Source organism: Capsaspora owczarzaki (genome assembly GCF_000151315.2).
Source record: "Capsaspora owczarzaki ATCC 30864 unplaced genomic scaffold supercont2.8, whole genome shotgun sequence".
NCBI lineage: Eukaryota > Filasterea > Ministeriida > Capsasporidae > Capsaspora > Capsaspora owczarzaki.
In genome coordinates this window covers 1,315,185-1,336,660 of record NW_011887299.1, presented here as the reverse complement: position 1 = coordinate 1,336,660, position 21,476 = coordinate 1,315,185, and the positions used below count along the sequence as shown (strand labels likewise).

The 21,476-nt window shown below is 54.4% G+C and overlaps 5 protein-coding genes across 5 annotated transcripts; 2 read left to right on the top strand and 3 right to left on the bottom strand.

Moving 5' to 3' along the window:
• Positions 1-40: 40 nt before the first annotated feature.
• Positions 41-7,885, bottom strand: CAOG_05346 (hypothetical protein). Its single transcript, XM_004346981.2, has 3 exons — positions 5,917-7,885; positions 5,707-5,796; positions 41-5,567 (listed from the first exon to the last, which is right to left on the bottom strand). The coding sequence occupies exons 1-3, from the start codon at positions 7,790-7,792 to the stop codon at positions 73-75; spliced, it is 7,461 nt and encodes a 2,486-aa protein (XP_004347031.2). The 5' UTR covers positions 7,793-7,885; the 3' UTR covers positions 41-72.
• A 358-nt stretch (positions 7,886-8,243) lies between these two features.
• On the top strand, positions 8,244-11,900 carry CAOG_05345 (transmembrane protein TM9SF3). Its single transcript, XM_004346980.2, has 9 exons — positions 8,244-8,457; positions 9,104-9,299; positions 9,422-9,828; positions 9,921-10,052; positions 10,152-10,318; positions 10,414-10,995; positions 11,117-11,200; positions 11,317-11,393; positions 11,479-11,900. The coding sequence occupies exons 1-9, from the start codon at positions 8,380-8,382 to the stop codon at positions 11,544-11,546; spliced, it is 1,791 nt and encodes a 596-aa protein (XP_004347030.2). The 5' UTR covers positions 8,244-8,379; the 3' UTR covers positions 11,547-11,900.
• On the bottom strand, positions 11,785-14,957 carry CAOG_05344 (hypothetical protein). Its single transcript, XM_004346979.2, has 3 exons — positions 14,597-14,957; positions 12,216-13,957; positions 11,785-12,121 (listed from the first exon to the last, which is right to left on the bottom strand). Exons 1-3 carry the CDS (start codon positions 14,833-14,835, stop codon positions 11,913-11,915), a joined length of 2,190 nt encoding a protein of 729 aa, XP_004347029.2. The 5' UTR covers positions 14,836-14,957; the 3' UTR covers positions 11,785-11,912.
• A 429-nt stretch (positions 14,958-15,386) lies between these two features.
• On the top strand, positions 15,387-17,486 carry CAOG_05343 (hypothetical protein). The gene is made up of 2 exons (XM_004346978.2): positions 15,387-16,150; positions 16,294-17,486. The coding sequence occupies exons 1-2, from the start codon at positions 15,638-15,640 to the stop codon at positions 17,329-17,331; spliced, it is 1,551 nt and encodes a 516-aa protein (XP_004347028.1). The 5' UTR covers positions 15,387-15,637; the 3' UTR covers positions 17,332-17,486.
• Positions 17,487-18,154: 668 nt separating this feature from the next.
• On the bottom strand, positions 18,155-20,504 carry CAOG_05342 (hypothetical protein; the record flags this gene model as incomplete). The annotated part of the gene is made up of 1 exon (XM_004346977.2): positions 18,155-20,504. The coding sequence occupies one exon, from the start codon at positions 20,502-20,504 to the stop codon at positions 18,306-18,308; it is 2,199 nt and encodes a 732-aa protein (XP_004347027.1). The 3' UTR covers positions 18,155-18,305.
• Positions 20,505-21,476: the final 972 nt, after the last annotated feature.

Here is a 21,476-nt window from a genome sequence, read left to right as displayed (position 1 = left end):
AACATTCGAACTCGCAAAACTCTCAAGCAAAAATACAAAACACGGCCGGCAAAAAGAAAAAAAACAATTCAATCAAATGTCCTCCGACTCGGTCGGCTCGTCCAAAGTCACGACATTTGTCGAACGATCGTTGCTGGAATCCATAGCATCCACAGGACGGGTCTGGCTCTTGTCTAGACTCTGCGATGGCAGCGGCGAGTCAACAAAGACATTCTCCAAACCTTGCGATCCTGTGGTTGTCCAGCCACCGACACCTCGCATGACGTCAACAAGGCTGCAGCTTGCGCGTGCTTCCGAAGGATGATGGCGTCGGGATTTGCGGAACGAGGACAGGAAGCGGGACGCCGAATGCTCGTCTGGGGCGCTCAATTGTCGTTCGAGGTTGCTCAAATGGAAGACGTACAGACTGCCGTCCAAGCAGAGAACATGGACGACAGCTAAGGCTGCGCCACTGGACGTGCCCATGCTCAAAGTGGCGTGGATGGGAGATGGGAGCGAGATTGGCATGTCGACGCACGCACCGTTCATTGTGGACAGGACGCGCACACGGCTGGACTCGGTCGAGTGGAAGCATACCACAAAATAATGCGATCCGCCCGCAAACGACACATCAAACGTAAAAAGCTGGCTGGGCGGAGTTACTGCAGAGACAACGCGATGCATGGAGAGCAGCGTCCGTCGCGGGACATTCCAAACGCCCACGCTGCCCGTCTCAAAGGTCGCTGCGAGATACACGCCATCGTCCGAAGCGCGCATGCTCTTCACTGCGCCATGGCGTGCCTGCACGGCCAGCTCTCCCCGTCGTTCTTGGGTGCGTAGGTTAAAGAGTAAAATATCTCCGGACGAGTACCCGACCGCGAAGAGGGAATTTTGTGCGCGGTGGATCGGGGAAGGGGCGCCCACAATCAAACAGGCTGCACGCGGGAACTGAAGGGCTCTGTTGAGCATATTGGCACTGCGCAGTGGAGAAATTTCAAACTGCGACTCGGTCAACAAAAGCGTGTATTGCGCCAGCCCTTGGACGGCGCGACGCGGACAGCCGGGCGGTGGCTGTGCGTTTGCCTCAGAGAACAGCGCAAGGGCAGCCCATGGCTGGGTGCGTCGCGCATACAGTCTTTCCCAATCTGAAATTCGGAAGGAGAGAACCCACGAGTCTGTGCTGACCAACAGCTCCTGGGTCTCGGCATGGAAGGAGAGCGCAACCACCTGCGAGCCAGGAGGCGCGTGCAATTCATTCACGTGCGTGATGCCAAACGATTGGAACTGGACGTAAATAGCGGTGCCTTGACCAGCGACGGCAAGAATGGGCGGCGCGTCGTTCGAGGGGAACGACAGTGCCATCGCCGTTGCTTGCTGGATGAGGGGAAACTGACGTGGCTTGCTCACGTGCATGAACGGCAGGCAAAGCGCAGCCGAGCGAGTGGTGAGCGAAGGCGGGGAGATGCGATTGGAAACGCAGAGCCAAGCCTCGAACGACGGAAACACGACGACACGCGTTCCACAGCAAACAATCACCATGTCTTCACCAGAGGGCTCGGAATCCGAGCAAAAGGAAGCAGCATGGCTGACAATGGCGACACTCGTGACCCCCGTGTGACCCGCTGGGAGGAGCAGCGTTCCCATTCGCTGCAAAGGTTCGTGCCTCCAGAATTGAAGGGATTCCTTCTCTTCCGTACACAGAAAGCCCGACGGAAACGCAACCGGTCGAAAGAAATTTGCAGACTGCATGGCGCTAGAAGAGCACGCACGAACAGCACGAAGGTGGGACGAAAACGCCAAGCCGGTTACGCCGTCAATGCCATACTGCTGGTCCGATTCGGTTTGGTTGCCAAAATCCCTCAGTTCAGCTGCATCGAGGAGGTGATCCTTGGAGCACAGGTCAAACACAAGCAAGGACTGGGATGAGGTGCTTGCGACGAGCTGGAGGTTGGTGCAGAAGGATGCTGATGTTAGTGCCGTGTTCGACACGAGCAGACCACAAAACTCTGCACCAATCTCGCTGTTCGAGTCGTTCTTGGGAAATGAATCCTCGGCGCCTTCATCCACAGCGCCTTCATCCACAGCGGGCAGGGACAGTGTAAACTGCAAGGCGCAGCATGTATGCAGCAAGACAACCAGGGTCGTTGCATCCGCCGATAAGGCCGCGCCAGTCACCCTGACATGGGAGGCCACGGCGCAATCAGGTCGTGCCATTTGTGCCGGAGAAAACTGCTTGACGGATGCGTGATCGAGCGTGAAAGAGGCACGGGTCCTTTTCAATCGCCCAATCACTACAGTGCGAAAGTAAAACACCATCACGACATGAACCAAATCGCGAGCAAGTGCCAAGTGTACCAGGCCAGACTCTTGGTGGGATGGAGACGCGTTGCTGGGTTGCGATGACGAGTGCTCTTGCATCGTGGCCAGCTCTGCGACCATGGTGGGCGGGATATCAAGCATCACGGCAGCGTCAGGGACAGGCTGTCGCGCGAATTGCACAAGCAGCAGCTTCTGACTCTTGCACGCAAGAAGAATGCGACATCGGTCCATGCCCGCTGTGTCGGAGCACTCGCAATTCTGGAATGCCACGTGAAGCACCGTTCCGACATTGTCGGGCAGTTGAACTCGGCAGACTTCCTTCAAGCCAGGCTGCCTGGTGTCGTACACGACAACAGAGCCTTGGGTACTGACGAGGATTAGCGCCGAGTTGCGGAATGTCACGTGCGAAGCAACAATATAGGGTGCCGTTGCTTTGGATGCGGCGTTGCTGGCGGTGGTGGTGGTGGGGTCAGGCATCACATCCCAATGTGGTTGGACCTCGGTTCGAGCGCAACTGATCTTGGTGCCAATGAACTTGGCGCCATCGAGGACAGCACCAGTCAGTGTGGCATGGCTGAGATTGCAGTCGCGGAATTCCGCGTTTTGCAGGCAGGCGCCCGAAAGGTTGGTGTGCGAGCAGTCGTATCCCTCCAGCTGCAACCCTTCAAACTTGTGAGCCGAGGGGCCAGTAGACCAGTTCAAGATGGACATGATGACGGAGGTGACTCTGTCGCGAAGCACCTTCAGAGGGAGGGCCAGAGATTGCGCGAGCGTTTCTAATTGCTCGCGCATGATTGAAAGCTCCTGTTGCTCATGTACAGCAGGCCCCGCAGTGGCAGTGTCCGTGGCAGTCAACGGTTCATCATCAGTCTCACAGCTGTGCCCATCAGAACTATGGTCGCCACAAACGCGCCGCAGAAAGTCGATCGAGCTCGCGCGGAATGCGAACGCTTCGTCCGAAGTCATGGCCAAAAAGCATGTGCGGCTGCCAACCCATTCTGGCCGAAGCAACGCCAAACGCTCGATGGACTCGAAGGGCAAGAAGGCTGACGAAGTGACCGAATCAGCGTCTCGCGTCGGCTGCACCACGATTTCGGCAATCAGCGCATCGCGAAGCAAGTCGTCTGCAAACTCGAGGACCTTGTGCTGCGTGTGCACAAACAAGGGCATTGTGCGCCACGGGTCGGTGTACAAAATGGCCAACAGCTTACCAGAGGCGCTGCCCGGGATGACACCAGTCGCAAGCAGCTCACACAGTTCGGGAAGTGCCGCAAGTGCAACTGAGCACACTTTTGCGACTGTGGGATTGAGCGACTGCATTGCGGTCGTCAAGTCGGAATCCAGCGGCAACGTGCTGCACTTGACTGCCTGCATGAGAAGGGCAAGCTGCGACAGCAAAGTCACGCTCTTCTCGCAAAACTCGAGAGGCGACCACTCCACCTGCAAGGCCGCGTCGCACGCTGCACGGGCTGCGCATGCGCTCTGCCGGATGCAAGTCATTAGTATCACCTTCCGATGAGCAGGTCCGAGCCACGCGGTACTTTGGAGCGACTCAATTCCCCGCCCAATCGATGGTTGCAAGAGATAGACAAACAGCGCGACAGCCGTCCAAGGGTCGTGCAAAAACCACTCAGACCACGGATTGCAGCGCAGAAACTGCAAGTACAGCTCTTCTGGCCAGCGCGCTCGATGAGAGATGGGCTGCGGGACTGGGTCACACGAGCCTTGCAGCTTGTGCTCAAACCTTGCCCAGCGCGGGATGTCAGCCGTGTCGGACGTGCTGGTGCCTGCCTCGGTTGATGTCCCTGGAGTGCTTTGCACAAACCCCAGGATGGGGTTGACGGCCCGGTGGATGCCTCCGTCACTCCAATGGGACGGCGAAACAACATACAATACCACGAGGGAGGATGGTAGTGCTGCAGGAGGAAGCAGCAGGCGCCGAACCAGACTCATCCGGCCTGCAGCAAAGTCCGCCGAGACAGACGCAACAATCCGCACAAAGAATGGTTGCACGCCGAGTACATCCCAAATGGTCGCAGAGGAGGCACTCGGATTGGCGTCGAGCCACTCATCCAAGCCTTCCAAAAACAGGACAACTCGGGAGCGGATGCGACTTGCGGCGCTGGAGAATGTCTCGCCATCCTCTGCGCTCGAGCTCCGCAAACCAACGTCGAGCCCGATCGATTGCAGCAGACGCAGCAGGGCCGTAGCTGGTTTTTGGACAAGGGTTGACAGCCGAAACCGAACGGGCACGAGGTCATTTGGCAGCTGACCCAGGTTGCTGAACGCAGAAAACAGCTGTCGCGCCGCACTGTTGCCGTACCCGGCTTTGGTGAGCAGCAAGAAGGTCAGTGGTGGTTTGCCCAGTACGGAGTGGGCTTCTGGAGTTGAGGCTGGGGCGGGCGAGGGCTTTCCCAGAAGCGGAGACCAACGGGCACACATGCTCAGAATCTGAGAGATAACCTGGACCATTGTAAGATCCGAGTGCACTGACGTCGACGGCTCAGTGTTGAACAAGAGATACGCGTCTGGCAGCTCGAAATTTACGTTTTGCTTGAGAATTCCAGAGCCTCGCGAGTTTGGCACAAAATCAACTGCGGAGGACGTCAAAATGTGCATTTGACAATGAGGATCGTCAATCCGCAACTGCATGTTGCGATGGTTGGCGCCGACAAGTCCACAATAGGACGACGCGGCACTGGCATTGCCAAATAAGCCGTTCGCCATCTGCTGCAGTTGTCGGTCCAATACGTTCGTGTCACCCAAACCGATGGGCGGGGCAAGCAGCGGAATGGTCACTTTGCGCTGGACGAGAACATGGACACGGGCGAGCGCGCGCGAGCGTTGGGGCAGGCTGGTTTTGGGTTCAGCACTACCTTCAAAGCAAACCACAATGGGCACGATTGAAGCACGGTGAACTGCTCTACCCACTGCATACAGCGTAGGGCAACCAAGCACAATCATTCCCATGCGCTGCAACTCTAACGCTTCCATCCGCTGTTGGTAGCGTCGCAAAACTTCCACCAAGTCCACCGACAGGCGTAACGGGTGGGAAAACCGCCTGTAGTCAATGGGGCCTGCATCCATGTAGCAAATGTGCAGCACATCTGGCATGTATGCATGCAATTGCTGTTCCAGGTACTCGGCAGTACACTCTTTGTAGACGGCGTCGCAAAAAGTCACCTGGAAACGCCCACCCCAGACGTTGCGTTGCGCGGGAGTCGCATCGTGGACGGACGAGAGCCTGATTATGAGCACGCGGAGCTTGGCTGGAGCGAGAACAGCGCAAACAGGTAGAAGCGGGCAACAACCCAACATCATCAACCGAGAAGAAGGCAAAGCAAACAAAAAAAAAGCGTCAGGATTGGGGTTTCATTGAATTCCGCCAACAACGAAAAGTTGTCTTACCAGTCTGCCCCAGCACCGATTTCGTGACAGACGTCTCCTGCGCTTCTTGCTTCAAAGAAGGAGGCAAATGTGGAACTGGAGTCAAAAGCACTGACAGAATCACCAGCCAAAAAATAAAATAAAATAAAAATAAAAAGGGAGCACAACCAAAGTGAGAAGGCGGTAAACTTGACACAAACACGCGCATCTCGTTCGTTCAAGCAAACTCACATTCAGGGAGCGGAAGATGAATGCTAAAGTTGTCGGGAGGGGAATCCTTGGGTCGGCTGTTTTCAACCGCATGCGCCGCCTGCACAAACGCCTCAGGAAAGCTGGTGCATTGGATGTCGCAGATAAACCGGTCCAGAAAGAGCTTCATTGCCACAAGCGTGTGCGGGGAGGGGTTGAGAGTTGGAGCAATCACGCATTCGACGCCCAGTTGCACCAATAGCCGTGTCAGCTTGGACGAGACGCGGGAAGAAAACACGACGCACCGGAGGAACGGAAGCGGCGACAACGGCGACGGCTGCGTCGAATCCAGAAGCGTGTGCATGGCCAGTCGTGGTTCGTTCCCGCGATACTCGGCTTGAGCTTCTGGCAAGCCGGGCGCGACCGAAAGCATGCGAATCAACTCCTCTTCGACCGGCGAGTCTTCCATGACCTCTGTCAACGAATCCGTCACAATGTAGACAAGGCTGCCTTGTTGCATGCCGGACAGAATTGCAGTTGCCATGGCGGCGACATCCAGCGCGGGGTTTGTGATTGGCGCTGGGCGAGGCACTTCATACACACGGTACGCCGAGCTGTTGACTCTGTAGTACTGTTTTTGCTTTGATTGCGCGGGATTGCATCCGCCGAGGGCGAACGTGGCACAAACCTCCCGCAAGTGCGCGACCAAGGGGTCCGAGTGAAGCTGCTGAAGCGCATCGAATGCGTGCGCGGCTTCGCTCAGCTGCGGTGAAAGCGTGGTTGACGGGATGGATGCCGAGACGGACGCTGTGTCGGATGGTGCCGAGAAAGCCGGCCCCTGGAGGGTTTGCGTCGGAAAGGGAATGGGCGAAAAAACAATGTCTCGGATGGGCACTCGAGAACTGATGGGCATTGTTGCATGGAGGCTGGTCGCGATGGCGTGCGATACGTTGCACGACATGTAACGCGGCCACTCGGTCGCCCTGGGTGGGCTTGCACCGAACGAAGCGAGGTCGGCGACGAGGTTGGCGTCCTGCTCGTCCGACAGCAACACTGCCCCTCCCGGTATGTGACTCATCATGCAATTCACACATAGCACTCGATGGTCGTTCAGAGCGTGTGAGACGGCCGGGCCATGCAGCTTCGTCTGTTGCGGCCGATCTTCCGACAAGAATTGCACCTGTTTAATCAATTCCGGCTGCGACATGAATGCAACCAGGCGTTCACGGGGCGACATGTCTGCGGTCAGCACCGAGGGCTTTGAGCTTGTCATTGTTGTGGTTGGAGTTGAGGTAGCTGCTGGTTTCTCAGATTTCGAGGCTGGTTGATTCGGGTCGGATGTCGTGGGTTGGCTGTTCTCCGCCTGCGATGGAGCATCACCATTCTGCGCGGGTGAGTTTGCTTCTTCTTCCAGATTGTGATTCTGCGATTTGGCTGCTTCAGCTCGCGCTTCAGCTTCAGATTGAGTGAATGCTGACGCAGACGAGTCATTCTGGGGCGCAGGCGTCTCGTCGGACATGGCTTGGGCCGAGGTCGATGTGCTCGCGATACTCGCAGCATCATTCGTAGTAGTAGCAGTCGTCGTAGGAATGACGGCGGCGGCGGCGGCGGTGGTGGTCGTTGAGCTTGCAGGAGAGTCGCAGCGCTCGAGATCGTTGTGAGTGACGCTCGGTACAAGCAGAATGGCTGGCAGCAGCGGGACCAGGTGCCTGTCAAACACCGTGGTCGGCATCAAAGCAGGTCCGTCTGGCTTTGGCGCATCCCAGCGCTGGTTGTGGTAGTAGGTCGACCACAGCGGGCTCACGTCGAACAGCTCCAAGTTCATGCGAAATGCCGGCGGCGACCGCGCATACACTGGCAGCACCAGCTCATGCAGCGCGTGCGCATCCCGCGAAGACAGCAGCGTCGCCAACCGCATTCGTCTATTATTCTCGAGAACTGTATCGATGTGTCTATCGCAGAACGCAACGGTGCGAACAGGTGCTCAGAAGAAGAGGATGACAAGTTGTGGACAAAAAGAAGGTGTGACGGTGCTTAATTTGGATTTGCTGAGATTATGCGGTTTTGCTGAGAGGTGCTTTTGAGTTTTTTTGTAATTGCTAATCTGTGCAGTTTGAGAAAGACATGGTGTGTTGACTGCGTGCATCTGCGTCTACATCTGTGATGAGGAGGAGTTTGCTTTGTCCAGCAATTTCCAATGCTTTCCACTTCTTTCCGCTTCTTTCCGCTTCTTGTTCTTTTGATTCTGATTATGAACAATCGACCCACTAGATCTAGATCGCTTTGATCCATTGTCTTCCCTTCCATCCACCCACCTTTCTGGGTCAATTGTGAGTTGATCCAGAATTGAATCTGTGTTTGTTTCATTTTTCAGTCTTCTTTTTTTTTTTTTTTTTTTTTTTGTTTCTGAGCTTTTTTGACTGTTTTTTTTTTCTTCTTCTCTTCCCCTCTTCCGTGATTCTATTCATATTCTCTTTATTCTATTCTCTCTCTTTTGTTCCCACGATGCGACTGCGAGGCGCTCTGCTCGTTGTTGCCGCGCTGCTGGCTGCCGTTGCCATTGCAGATGAGCACGACCACCTGGTAAACGTCAAAACCCCTCCCCCTTCAAAGCAATAAAATAATAACAATAATAATTATAAGATGTTGTGTCAAACCCCAGCGCGACTTTGCGATGAGTGAAAACAAAATGGAAAATCTGAACAATTGAAATTTTCCTGCGATCTTTTTTTTTTTTTTTTTTTTTTTTTGCTTCTTTTTTCTTTGGGTTTTTATTGCAAGTCCATCTTTCCGCACCACCGACGCTCTCTCTTCGGCGGGGGGGTTGCCCAGAGGAACGACCCATCTCAGCGATCGACACATCCACAGCAACGCAAACCCGCTTCTGCATCTTGGTTGCTGGGCTGGCAACAGAGGGACCGTCTGTCTGAAGTCGACGTGGCTTCTCGCTTTGGTTCTCTCTCGCGGTTGATCGCAGCGACGTCCACTCAAAGTGGATGAACACCGTCCTCTGCCCACGAGCCTTGTCTCACGAGTGCCGCGGGGCGATGGGCGCTGGGAGGGGGGGTGGCCTGGGTGGACGAGGAAGGAGGCAAACGTCTCATTGACTTTCCATTGCAATCTCACTCCCTCTATCTCTCTCTCTCTCCCTCTCTCTCTCTCTCTCTTTGTCAACGCGTATTCAACTCACTGTCTATCACTGTGCGCTCGTCTGTGTGTTGCTTGACAGTACGAAAACTTTGACGAGGTCGTCCTCTGGATGAACACGGTCGGCCCATATCACAATCGCCAGGAAACATACAACTTCTTCTCGCTGCCGTTCTGCCGCGGTCCCAAGCCGTCGATCGACCACCCGCACGAAACGATCGGAGAGGCATTGCAAGGCATCGATCTCGAGTTCTCGGGCCTCGACATTCGCTTTGGCGGTGAGAGCACGATGAGACTCGTTGTCTCCCCGTTTTATGTTCTTGTCACTCATCACTCCCAACCTCTACAACTCCCCCTCCCCAACGATTGCATACCACCAAACACTCTCTTGATCTCGCAGTGGACGTGCCAGAACGCAAGGCCTACTGCCAGGTCGTCTTGACAGAGGACAACTTTGACGCGTTCGTGTATGCAGTGCGCAACCACTACTGGTACCAAATGTACCTCGACGATCTGCCAATCTGGGACAACGTCGGCGAAACCGTGGTTCCCGACGACCAGACGGGCGATGAGGCGAGCACCCATGACCGCACCGATGTGCAGTACGCCATCTGGACGCACAGGCACTTTGACATTGGCTTCAACGGCAAGCAGATTGTGGACGTCAAGCTGACCCACGACAGCAGCACCATTCTCGCTCCCGGAATCACCATCTCGTTCTCCTACACTGTCGCCTGGGGCGAGTCTTCCACCTCGTTTGCTGAGCGCTTTGACAAGTACCTCGACCCCAACTTTTTCCAGCACAACGTGAGTAGCAATTGAGAGTCAGTGTGTTCAAATGTGTGCTAGAGCGTCGCACGTCGCTCATTTTTTCGGTCTTTTGTCAATGTCCGCTGCAGATCCACTGGTTTAGCATCTTCAACTCGTTCATGATGGTCATCTTCCTCGTCGGCCTCGTGAGCATGATTCTGATGCGCACTCTCCGCAAGGACTATGCTCGGTACAGCCGCGACGATGACATTGACGACATGGTAATTGGGCTCACCAAAAGCATTTTTGCTTTTTTCGTTTTTGGTTGGTCTTGCTCACTTTCTCCCCCCCCCGCACCTCCACGTTCCTCTCGCTTTTAGGAGCGCGATCTTGGTGACGAGTATGGCTGGAAGCAAGTTCACGGCGATGTTTTCCGCGCCCCCTCGCACTTGCTCTTGTTCTCGGCGCTTGTTGGCAGTGGTTATCAACTCGTCGCCGTGGCCGTCGCAGTCATTTGCTTTATCATTGTTGGCGACCTTTACACGACGTAAGGGACAATGTTCTTGCTTCTCTGCTTTGTCGATGCGCATTTTTGAACTCCTGACTCACAGTACGTTGCTTTCTTCCCCCCCCCCCCCGCAGTCGCGGATCGATTCTCACCACTTGCATCTTTGCGTATGCCGCGCTGTCTCCGGTTGCCGGCTTCTCTGGTGGCTCGCTGTACGCGCGTTATGGCGGACGCGAGTGGATTAAGCAAACCTTCCTGACTGCCGCGCTGCTGCCATTCACCGTGTCGGCGACCGCGTTCATGATCAACTTTATCGCCATTTACTACAATGCCACGCGTGCCATCCCGTTCATTACCATGTTGATGGTGCTTGCCATCTGCTTTTTCGTCGTCATGCCCCTGTGCTTGGTCGGCACCGTGCTTGGTCGCAACATGTGCGGCGCGGCCAACTTCCCCTGCCGCGTCAAGCCAGTCCCGCGCCCCATCCCTGAAAAGCAGTGGTACATGGAGCCCTGGGTCATCGTTCTCATCGGCGGCATTCTGCCGTTCGGCTCCATCTTCATCGAAATGTACTTTGTCTTTACCTCCTTCTGGGCGTACAAGATTTACTACGTTTACGGCTTTATGTTGTTAGTCTTCCTCATTCTTGCCGTTGTTACCGTGTGCTCTACCATCGTTTGCACGTACTTTTTGCTCAACTCGGAGGACTACCGCTGGTAAGGCCCCTGGATTTTTTTTTTTTTTTTTTTTTTGCGTTGTTGCCCGAGCAGGGTTTTTATTTCGTTGTTTTGTGATTGCCCGCATTGCTTATTGAGCCACATTTTACCTCCTACACAGGCACTGGACGAGCTTCTTGAGCGCCGCATCAACTGCGCTTTATGTGTACGGCTATTCTATTTACTACTTTTTGTTCAAGACCACGTAAGTTCCAGATGCATTCGCTTTTGTTTGGGGTTTCTGCTTGCAGCATAGTCGTTTTGAGCTCACACTTCTACGTTTTTGTTTGCTCTTTGATTGTTTTGGTTTCCATGACGCAGAATGTACGGCCTTTTCCAAACAAGCTTCTATTTCGGTTACATGGCCCTCTTCTGCATCGGCCTCGGTGTCTTGTGTGGTACGTTTAACTGTCCTTTCGTTCCAGCTGCTCGGTCATTTGCTTTTGATTTCATCTCACTCACGTTGATGGGTTTTCTTGACAGGCACGATCGGACACGCAGGTACAAGTGTATTTGTGCGACAAATCTACCACAATGTCAAGCTCGATTAAGTCGAGTTTTAACAACAAAGTAGAATCATTTTGGGATGTGTGTCTTCCCAATCCAGACCGATTTTTTTTTCCTGTTTTCGTTGTGTCTGGCCTAAAATCACCATTCCGTCGTGTGTCGTGTTATTTTGCTGCTCGTTTGTCTGTTCAGTTTTTTTTGGAGTTGCTTGCCTCTCCTATCCAAAAATATTCATCTACCTCTGTATTTCTGTCCTTGGCAACCATGAAGGTGGCGTACGAATCGTAATTTTTCACTGTTTTTCTTTGTTGCACAAAAACAATGCAGCCAGCTGCAATGTAGAACACCGAAAACACACATCACACACATCAAAAGAAATAAATAAATAAACAATGCAATGATGAAAGCGATCATAGACACTCGTCAAAGTTGATGTAGCAGATCGTGCCGTCGGCATGACCCACAAAGAGCCGCGATGAATCCAATTGCAGCGACTTGACTGGCGATACGTGCTGATGGCAGGACCAGTGCAACATGCCGGTTGCAACATCCCAGAGTTGGACCTGACCAGCCGACGTGCCGTTCACAATGAAAAACTTGTCGTGTGCAAGACACGTCACTACAAGCACGAAAGCAAAGAGGAAGGATTAGTCAAAAGCAACACAACAAATCCAACCCCTTTGAACCACACTCGCCGAAACGAGAAACCCTACCTCGACCCACGGTTGACGGCTGACCAGGCCAGAAGAGTCGGCAGTTGGCGAGCAAAGCAAGTTGCTGATCAGCAGCTTCAAATCGTGCAAGAGTCTCGTCATCTTCGACAAAGTCGTCCTCCGGTACGAGCTCCGACGAGGGCTCGGCTGGGATGGTCACCAAATTGGCGTGGAAGGTTGTCCACGGGTTGGGCAGCGATTCAGCCACTTGCATCGTGTGCGGAGGTGGAGAATGTTGCTCCTGCGATAAAGTCGGTGAGGACATCTCATCCATACACATGCTGTCTACCTCCATGGGTTTGACGTCGTCCGTTGGTGGTGTGGGTAGAGCCGAGGTGGCGCCCGCTCCGCCGAAAAAGCTGGAGGCGGTCTGGAGAATGCGCGTGAACGTGCACGGGGCGGTTGTCGCCGCCGCGACAGCTCGGTTGGTCAAGGGCGCCGTTCGGGATTGCTTGCACAGGAAGGGCCAGCGGGAGAAAATGCTGTTACACTTTTGTGGCGAGTTGTGGGAGGGTTCCTTCTCGCGTGGCAGTTGGCCCGGTGCATCGCTCATCATGGTTTTCAATTGCTTGCACTCGTCTTCGGAGCAGGTCTTGAGCGGATCCGCCACCACTTCAGAGCGCGAGAAGCACACAAGGCCGCGCTGGCACTCGCGCTTGGACCACAACCCGACAACCACAAACGCGTCCATGGGCGTGGAGCGCCATAGCCGGCAGCAAACGTCATTCGAGTTGCTCAAAATCCACTGGCCGCTGCTCCCGACGGCGAGGCTGGTGATGGGCGTCGCGCTGACGGTAATCACATGGAAGCACGTGAGGTTTTGGCGTGTGATTTGGAAGACGCGGACGGTACCGCTCTGGTCGCCTGCAGCGAAAATGCCAGCACAGGGCGACGACGCAATGCTCGTCACGTCTCCGGTGCGCAGACGGGCGACATGGCAGCGCCCAGTTTCAATGTCCCAGACCGTTAGATTGGAGCTGCTGGCGCTGGCCAAGCCGATGCTCGCCTCCTCCGACCGCCCGTCAGGAAAGGTGAGCATGGTTCGGGCGGTTGGCGGGATTGGCTGCTCGAGGTGTTGCGATGCGGCGACCGACGAGAGCACGGCGGCCTCCGCCGGCGAGCAGCTTTGCAGGTACACGGAGACGCGCGTGTGAATCACATGCACGAGCCGCACGGGCGAGCGGTAGACGAGCATAGTCATGGTCTTTTTCCGGCACGGATCGAGGTCCCACCGCGAGACCGCGCCGTTCGAATAGCCGGCGGCAAGCGTGTCGCCGCGCACATGTAGACTAGTAATCTGGAACGAGGTGGTTTCCTCCACCGAGACGAGTGGTGGCTGGTGCCCATGAGCTCCTGCTGGCTGTTGTTGCGGCTGTGACGATGCAGGTGCAGAGTGCGACGTCTCCATCGGATGCGCCTGGGTGGAAAAGTTGCTCATATGCGAGAAATCGGGCAGCGATGGTGATGCTGGCTGTTGCCCGTTGCCACCAGGCCGTTGGAAAAGGGCAGCAGCACCAGCAGCAGCAGCAGCATTAGCAGCAGCATGGTCGACTGCACCCGTGTTATGAAGGTGGTTGGGAGCAGCGCGCTGTGCAGCCTGAGCAGCCTGCACCTGTCGCAGCATCTGGCATCGCGACGACAACGCGCTCGGTCGGTTGGACAGCCAGGATATCTTGCCCGTGCCCGTTCGCCAATGCTCCTGCACGCGGTGGTTTGCGAGGAAGATTCTCCTGACGCATGCTCTGTTGCCCCCCCCCCCCAAAAGTGAAACAAACGAGACGTTTCAATGTGATCGGTTAGTTCCTTAAAATCCTCGTAGTGCGTCGGCATTTCTCCAGTGAGTTGTTTTGGCTTTGTGTTTTATGAGTGATGCCATCTCGTAGCTCGATCAGCACGCTCGATCAGCACGCTCGTGCTGTTGTTGCCCTGCGGAATAAAACAGCCATACAAACTACAAAGCAATCGGCTCGTTTTTTTTTTCTTTTTTTTTTTCCGCTTTTTTTTTTCTGATGGCTTTTTGTTTTTTTTTTTCTTCCGTTCCCGGCTGTGGTTTATTTTTCCGATTTTGCCGCGACGCGTAGAACAAAGCCAAAAGCAACAAACACAAAAGCCCAGAAGCTCAAAACAATGCGTGAAGAGAGCAAAAAGCACAAAAAAGAGAAGGAGAAACAACAACAACGAAAGGACGTGACGACGAGCAACTTTCCCCCCACAGCAGTGTGCCACGAGTTGAACGAACAGACGAGGAGCGGGGAAAACCAAAAAAAAAAAAAAAAAAAAAAAAAAAAAAGTATTGGTCCTCTCTCCGACGACAGACACACGGGGATGTGGGGGTGGGTGACAATGGCACAGGGGGCGGCTGGTTGGTTGGAAACGCTTACCCTTGTGACTCGAGGAGCGCTCGGGAGGACCGCGAGAGGCAGGGGCGCTCGCGGAGGAGGAGGACGCGCCAGAGCGGTCGGCTTGACAGGACGACGCTGCGAAGAAACAGGCACGATTCGGCAACGCGCTGCACGCTCTCGTAGTCCAGGAACATGATGATGTGCTCAAGGACCTCGTGCGGAAGCTCAACCAGCTGCACCCCTCGGATGTCCGGCTCCGGTGGTCGCCACAGTGACATGTTAATGCTGGAGAACGGACCTTCTCACCGGAATCAAAAAAAAAAAAAAAAAAGCTGTGCTGCAATGCAAATTCAATACAAAATAAACAAAAAAAAAAAAGAAAAAAAAAGAGAAAAAAAAAGTCTCCGTTGCGCTCGCTGCTGAGAGCGGATTGAGGCGGTTTTTTTGGGTGATCGCCAAGTTGTGTGCTCGTAAGTTTCAAAAATAAAAAATTATTAAGACTGAGTCGAGTGGAAAATTGGCGCACATCAACAACATTGAGTAACCTTTGGCACCCGTCAGCATGCACAATCTCGTGAACGCGCTCGGGCCGACCGACCAAGACAAGAGCTGTTTTCTAGACATGCTCAATCTATGGCAATATGCTGGCTCGCTCTTTTGCATTGTGTTCCGCACCTTGAACTAAACTCAATGAGCCGACACGGACAAAAAAAAAAAAAAAAAAAAAAAACAACGCACGGTGCCGATGTTCATTTTTCCGCACACTTGCGTTTGAGATGATCGCGCGACCCAAAACAGCCAAAATCAGCACAAACACGAGCGAATGGATTTCGGCGACTCGCTCTCATCTCATTGTACAAGAGCACTTGCATGAAGCGAAAAAGCGAAAATGACAAGAGATTTGGCAGCGCAGATTGGTGTCCACCAGTCGTGATTTTGGTCTTGTTTGTTTGTTTGCTTATTTGGCTTGATCCTCAGATTTGAGCACTTTTATTTGCTGTGTTAAGGCAACAAGTAACAAGATCCAGTTTCTGATTCGCTCAGAACGGCGCGTCATCAAATTTTTCTAATATCCCACCCATGGAGCAATCGGACGCCATACAGCGTCTGCGGGCTGCGTCCACGGCCACCGTTCTCGTCTACCAATCAGTGCGTGCTGCAGGCTTTGGCTGGGCTGTGCACTGCTGGGCGAGCGGCAGGCGGTACCAACCGAGCCTGACCGCTCAGCAGCCACAACAACCAGCACGAATCGTCAACATTCAGCCCCGGACACCCAACAACCTCACGCCCACGCCTGATCGTGCTGCTGGCAGTCCAAGCATCATCACAGCCATCGTCCGGGCGCCGTCGCGGGTCCTAGCGCGTGCGATTGTCAATGTACTGACCCGAATTGTCGGCCTTTCGCCGCCGTTCGTCCCGGCGTCGTTTGCAAGGCTGCTCGCATGGACGAACTTGTCGCGGGATGCATCGCTGACACTCGAGCGACTGGCGCTGGGGCACGATCTGCGCGACGAGGATCGGCCCATCCATGCAGGCGTGCATTTCATTCTGGCGTACGTTCTTGCGACCATTCTGAGCCGCGTTGCCACGTTTGTAAGAAGCGAGTGCCATGATTGCGTATAGTTGTTCCGAGCATGAGCGTGGGCTCTTTGGTGCATTCTTGTATGCATGCGGGCGGCTTTGACACAGAGTCTAACCAAGGAGACATGTTTGTTTTTTTGCTTTTTGTGTTTCAGACTAAAAGTGCAAACAAACTGCCACCAAAGGACCGGAACAAGCTGGCTGCATTCTTGTTACGACGCGTTCGACTCACCAGAGCCATTCCAATAACCCTAGCAGTCGTGTGCTTCCTGGAGGAGCTCACACACCTGCTCACAACATTGTTACTTCAACGCAACCGTCTCATGCTTGACGGTCGTCTTGCGGATCAAGGGCAATGCACAGAGACTGGTAGTGAACATCATCTCACAGGCGCTGCTGTCCGCCCTGCATCCGATTGCAGCATTTGCCAAGGATCGATTGCCGATCTGTCTCCCTCCGAAGCGGCGCTGCTCGAAAGGAATCAGCCGTTGCACGATATAGCAGTATGGCACCGCCAAATAGCGCTTCTTCGACCACGACGCCGGCGACGGTCACGCTCTGCAGAAGTAGAATCGTTCTCGGAACCGTCTTCAGAATCTTCCGCAGAATCGTCCTCAGAATCGTCCTCTGATCCATCCTCAGAATCCTCCTCTGACGACGAGTCGACGGATACAGACACTTCCGATGTTCGCACCAATGTCGGTGATTTTCAACCCAATCCTGAGACCGAAGCACCACAAGAATCCGCAACGCTCCCGCCTCTCCTAAACTTCTGCAAATCCGTTCCGCAGCATGTCGCACATCTTGAGTGCATGCAGAGGTGGTTTGCATCGTCGCAGCGGGGTGCAGGGCTCTGCCCAGAGTGCCGGCAACCGCTGCGAGCAATTTCCAAGTTTCTGCCGCGGTTGCTGGCCAAGCTGAGCGACCCTCAGTACTGGGCGTCTCTTTGCGCGCGTGCAATTCAGACGAGCATCACTGTTGCTTTGGCTGCAGCGTCACTGCAGGCTTGGTCAGCACTGGGCGACCTTGTCGAGCAGTCCCGGCTTGCCACCAAGCGACTCCAATCGCGCCTCCGCCTGCAAAAGACGTCTGCGCTGACAATCGTTGCTCGCGTGCTCTTGTGGCTGCTCCAGTCCAACCAGGGTCTGTTGCTGCTGTGGTTGCGGTTGATGTCGCCGTTCGCCTTGCGATGAGTCTATTGCGGATTCCTACAAGCTGATCTGATGCGTTCTCTGCCGCCCAAGACATGATGTAGGTCATGTTGCTTACGCTTAACTGTGCACGTACTTTGTGAAATCTGCCATCCATTTTCCCCAGTTATTACTTGGTATAACAATAAGTCCTTCCACACAAAAGTGCTCCAAAAAACGCAGTCCGCACATTTCTTATGCGTGGTGCATCCACCAGTAGAGTCCAGCAGCCACAATGACCAGTGCCAGCAGTGCGAGTGACGTATATGCCTCCTTTGGCACAGTAACTGATTTCTCGCCTGTTCGTCTGATCTGAGCCGTGTTTTTAATGCTCAGCGTCGCTTGCTTGCTTCGTCCTCGGTTTTCTTGTCGTCCTACCAAATGGCCGAAATTCAATCCAATGCAAAATATATCAACGCACAGACGCATTGACGCATTGATGCATTGATGCAATGGCTGAATCTCAATCTCGCTCAGTTTGCGCCACTGAACCCACATCTCGCCCCCCACCCCAACCCCAGCCACAAGCCACAAGCCACTCGCGTTTTCCTCACCAATAGATCGCCTGTAATGCTCGATGGGTCGTGCGTCGATGCGATCTGGACCACCGCCGCCGCCACCGCCACCGCCGCCCAAACCGCTGCTTCGACCCATTCTAGTATTCCGTTCCGAAAAAAGTTACGACTGAAACGATGGATTCAGTTTGGTAAGGCTTTTTGTATTTGGCAATCGATTGATACAATATCATTCATGTACATAAAGCTGCAAGCTGGAGCATATCGACCGACAGCTCGAACATTGCGAAAAAGTGCAACACAACAGACGATGCAAAAGCGAAATGCTAATCAACCAATGCAGAACAGCAACCAGGAAGGAGGGTGATAAATAAGGACTACAAAATAATAGCTGGCGACCACATCTGACAAGCTGTAGTACAAGAGAACTGCTCATCATTTGCCCCCTGCTCAAACACTACTTCAAACACTACTTTCCAGCCTGGGCAACGACGTCGCGTCCGGGATTCTGCCAGTGTCATCGAGCAGCCCAAAGCGCGCACGGAGCTCTAGGTTTTCTCGTTTGAGGGCTTCGCACTGCCGCTCGTGCTCGCGCAAGCTGGTGGCCAGAGCAATGTTCCGATCGGTCAAGTCATCGCACTCTGCCTCAAGCCGCTGAATGTAGTACTTTTTCTTGAGGCGACACAGCCTGGACGCCTTTCGGTTTCGGAGACGCTTGCGCACGCCCCGGTCGAGCGAATCCCCATATTCATCCTCAATTTCTTGGTCAATGTCGACCTGGTCGAGCCTCTCGATGGCAATCCGCTTGCGCTCTGCTTCCACTGCAGCTGCCGTCACGGAGCCTTGGGCCACATCTTCCGGAGCACCCTCCATCAGCGCAGCATCGTGTGCCCGAAGCGTTGTGATGGACGGATCTGCTCCTTTTGTCCACCCGTCCGCTGCGGCAGACCGAGCCGCTGCTTTGGTTGCATCGGCCAACGATACGCCCTCGCTTCCACTGAAACTGCTTCGATTGCCAGTGCTGTCGGTGCCCCCAGACGACCGACGGATTCTGCGAGCGCGGCGTCGAGTGCCGTCTGCGTGGGACGCGGCGAGCGCTTCAAAGTTACTCGCCGGATCTGTTTCATCCGTGTCGACCGACTCGCTGGAGCTGCCCGCAAAAGACGCGTCGCTTCCATCAAACTGAACTTTGGCTTCGCGTCGGAAGATTGGCATGGCAGCGAGGGCCGAGGCTCGTCGCGGCCGTCCGCGTTTCAACGGCTCACCCGAAATGATGGCGTGTGGTTCCATCTCGGCAGAGGAGCCCCCAGAAAGGCGGGCAGCAGCAGTCTGGGGCTCGGCCATCGTTTCGGATCCTGGCGTTCCACCAACAAGAGGCTGATGCTCGTGCTCCGGAATCTGTTGCACTTTGACGCGGCCACGCTTGCGCGGTTGACTCGGGCTGGAGGAGGCCAAATTATCGACGCTTCCCCCTCCGTCGCTTGAGAGGGACGTGCGGGACGGAGCAGCGCGCTTGGTTCTGAGCGCCTGGAGCGACGCATCGAATGGTTGCGACTGCTGCTGCTGATCGCCTTGGCCGTGCTGGTCCAGTAACAGCTGTTGTTGATTCTGAAGCTGGCGCTGTTGTTCGAGCATCAGTAAGCGCTGTTGTTGCAGCTGCTGCTGCTGGTCATCCTGGAGCTGTTGCTGCTGTTCCTGTAAGTGCTGCAACTGCACATACTGGTTGAGCACGTCTTGCTGCTGAGCAAGAGGGAAGCCGAGCGACTGCGGCGCAAATCCTTCTTGAGCCGGCATCGGCAACGGCATGGACGTTCCAGACAGCGACAGTGGTATTCCCAGCAGCGCAGAGGGTGTTGGCAACTCTGACAAGTTCACTCCTCCGAGGCTGTTGTTGCCCTGATTCGACACTGGCATGCCGAAATACGACGAGAGAGCGCTGGAAATTGGCGTCATGGCGTCCGGCCCAGTTCCCATCGCACCATTCGCATCCAACGAAGCTGGGTTTTGGCCTTGAATTTCTTGCTGCCGTTGCAACGCAGCCTGCTGGAGCTTGACAAACTCGTTCACCTGGCTCGGGAGGGGCATGGCAAGCGGCTTCCCTTTCGGCGCGTTCGGTGCGCTCGGTGCGGATGGCTGAGCAGGTGCATTGGTCATCAACTGGCCAAATGGCGAGGACCCTCCCGATGGCTCGAGGTCAAACATGGAGGACGCAGACTGACGCGCGCTGTTGTTATTGGAGACGGAGGGTTGTTGGGTGTCAGCGGATCTGGTTTCGGCGCGTGCGAGTGGATTGAGGTTTTCGGCCTGGCCCGAACCAGCGTCTAGAAAGTTTCTCGAGAGGTATGGCGGTTGTTGCTGGGCACCGGGGCTGGCTGATGGGAAGCGCGCAGAAAATATCTGTCCGCCAGAGGTTGTTGGCGGTTGTTGCAAGAGAGATTCTGCAAACGAACGCTGTTGCTGCTGCTGCTGCTGCTGCTGCTGCTGCTGCTGCGGGGATTGCTGGGATTGCGGCTGGAGCTGGTGTTGCTGACTGTGGAAGTGTTGTTGTAGTTGCTGTGGCTGAGGTTGCACAGGCGCGTTTGACGTGCCAACCACTTTGGCAGAATGCGGTGCACGTCGTGCTACATCATTGACTTCAAGTGCTTGCGCACCGATCGGCATGGTTGTTGAGCGGGGGGGGGGGGCAGCGGTTGTAAAGTGTATACGAGGAACGAAACCGAGCTGATACAAACCTGGAGAAACGAGAAAAAGAACAAAAACAAACAAAAAACAGGGACAAACAAAAATCGAAACAGTGAGCAACGAGTGAGACCTGGAGGGTTGTATTCCCGATAACTTTGGCGTTTCAAGGGCAACTTGAACAACACACAAATACAGGACGCAGAGAAGGAAGCAGAGATGAAAGTTCTAAAACGAAAACAATGCGAATTGCCTGCTGTTCGCCATAAGCACATCCACTGAATAATTATTGTTTTCCGTACAAGGTCGTAGAGCCTAAACATCCAAACAACACTCGCTTTTGCCAAACCTTAACTTAAAAGGGCGGCCATGTGGCACGGCTCCCCGATTTTTCGTTTTTGGTGAAGTGAGGACTGCGTACTTTTCGAATTTTCAAGTTTGCCCAAGCAGCAAGCACTATGCGCTCAAGGCTACGTCGAGTAGTCGTCCATTGCGCATTGAACGACAGCGACTTGTTGATTCTACAGCATCGCGGATCGCCGGGAGCGCTTTCCGCATGAGTGAGAGAGAAATGGGGAAAGGTGCGAAAATGGCAAATTCCCAAATTCTGCATTCGCTTCGAGCTGTACAATCAGCCGCCCGCGCCCCACGAAACAGCCATCCACGCCATCATCGATGAGATCAAACAAGACGCGTCATTTCACACAAATGCGGATCTCAATGCAGATTGTGAATAGGGTGGGCGATGAAACCGAAAAAAACAGCAAAAGACCGAGAATCGCAACAAAAGAACGCCACCGGAATTTTCTTCTTGTTTTTGTTTGTGTACTTTTGTGCATTGTTTTGTGATTCAAATCACTCACAGAAAACAAAACACAATGTAGAGCAAATGAGTTGGCACAAACACGAGTGGCTGTGGGTGACCCAAGAAAAAAACAAAATGCAGTTCCAAAA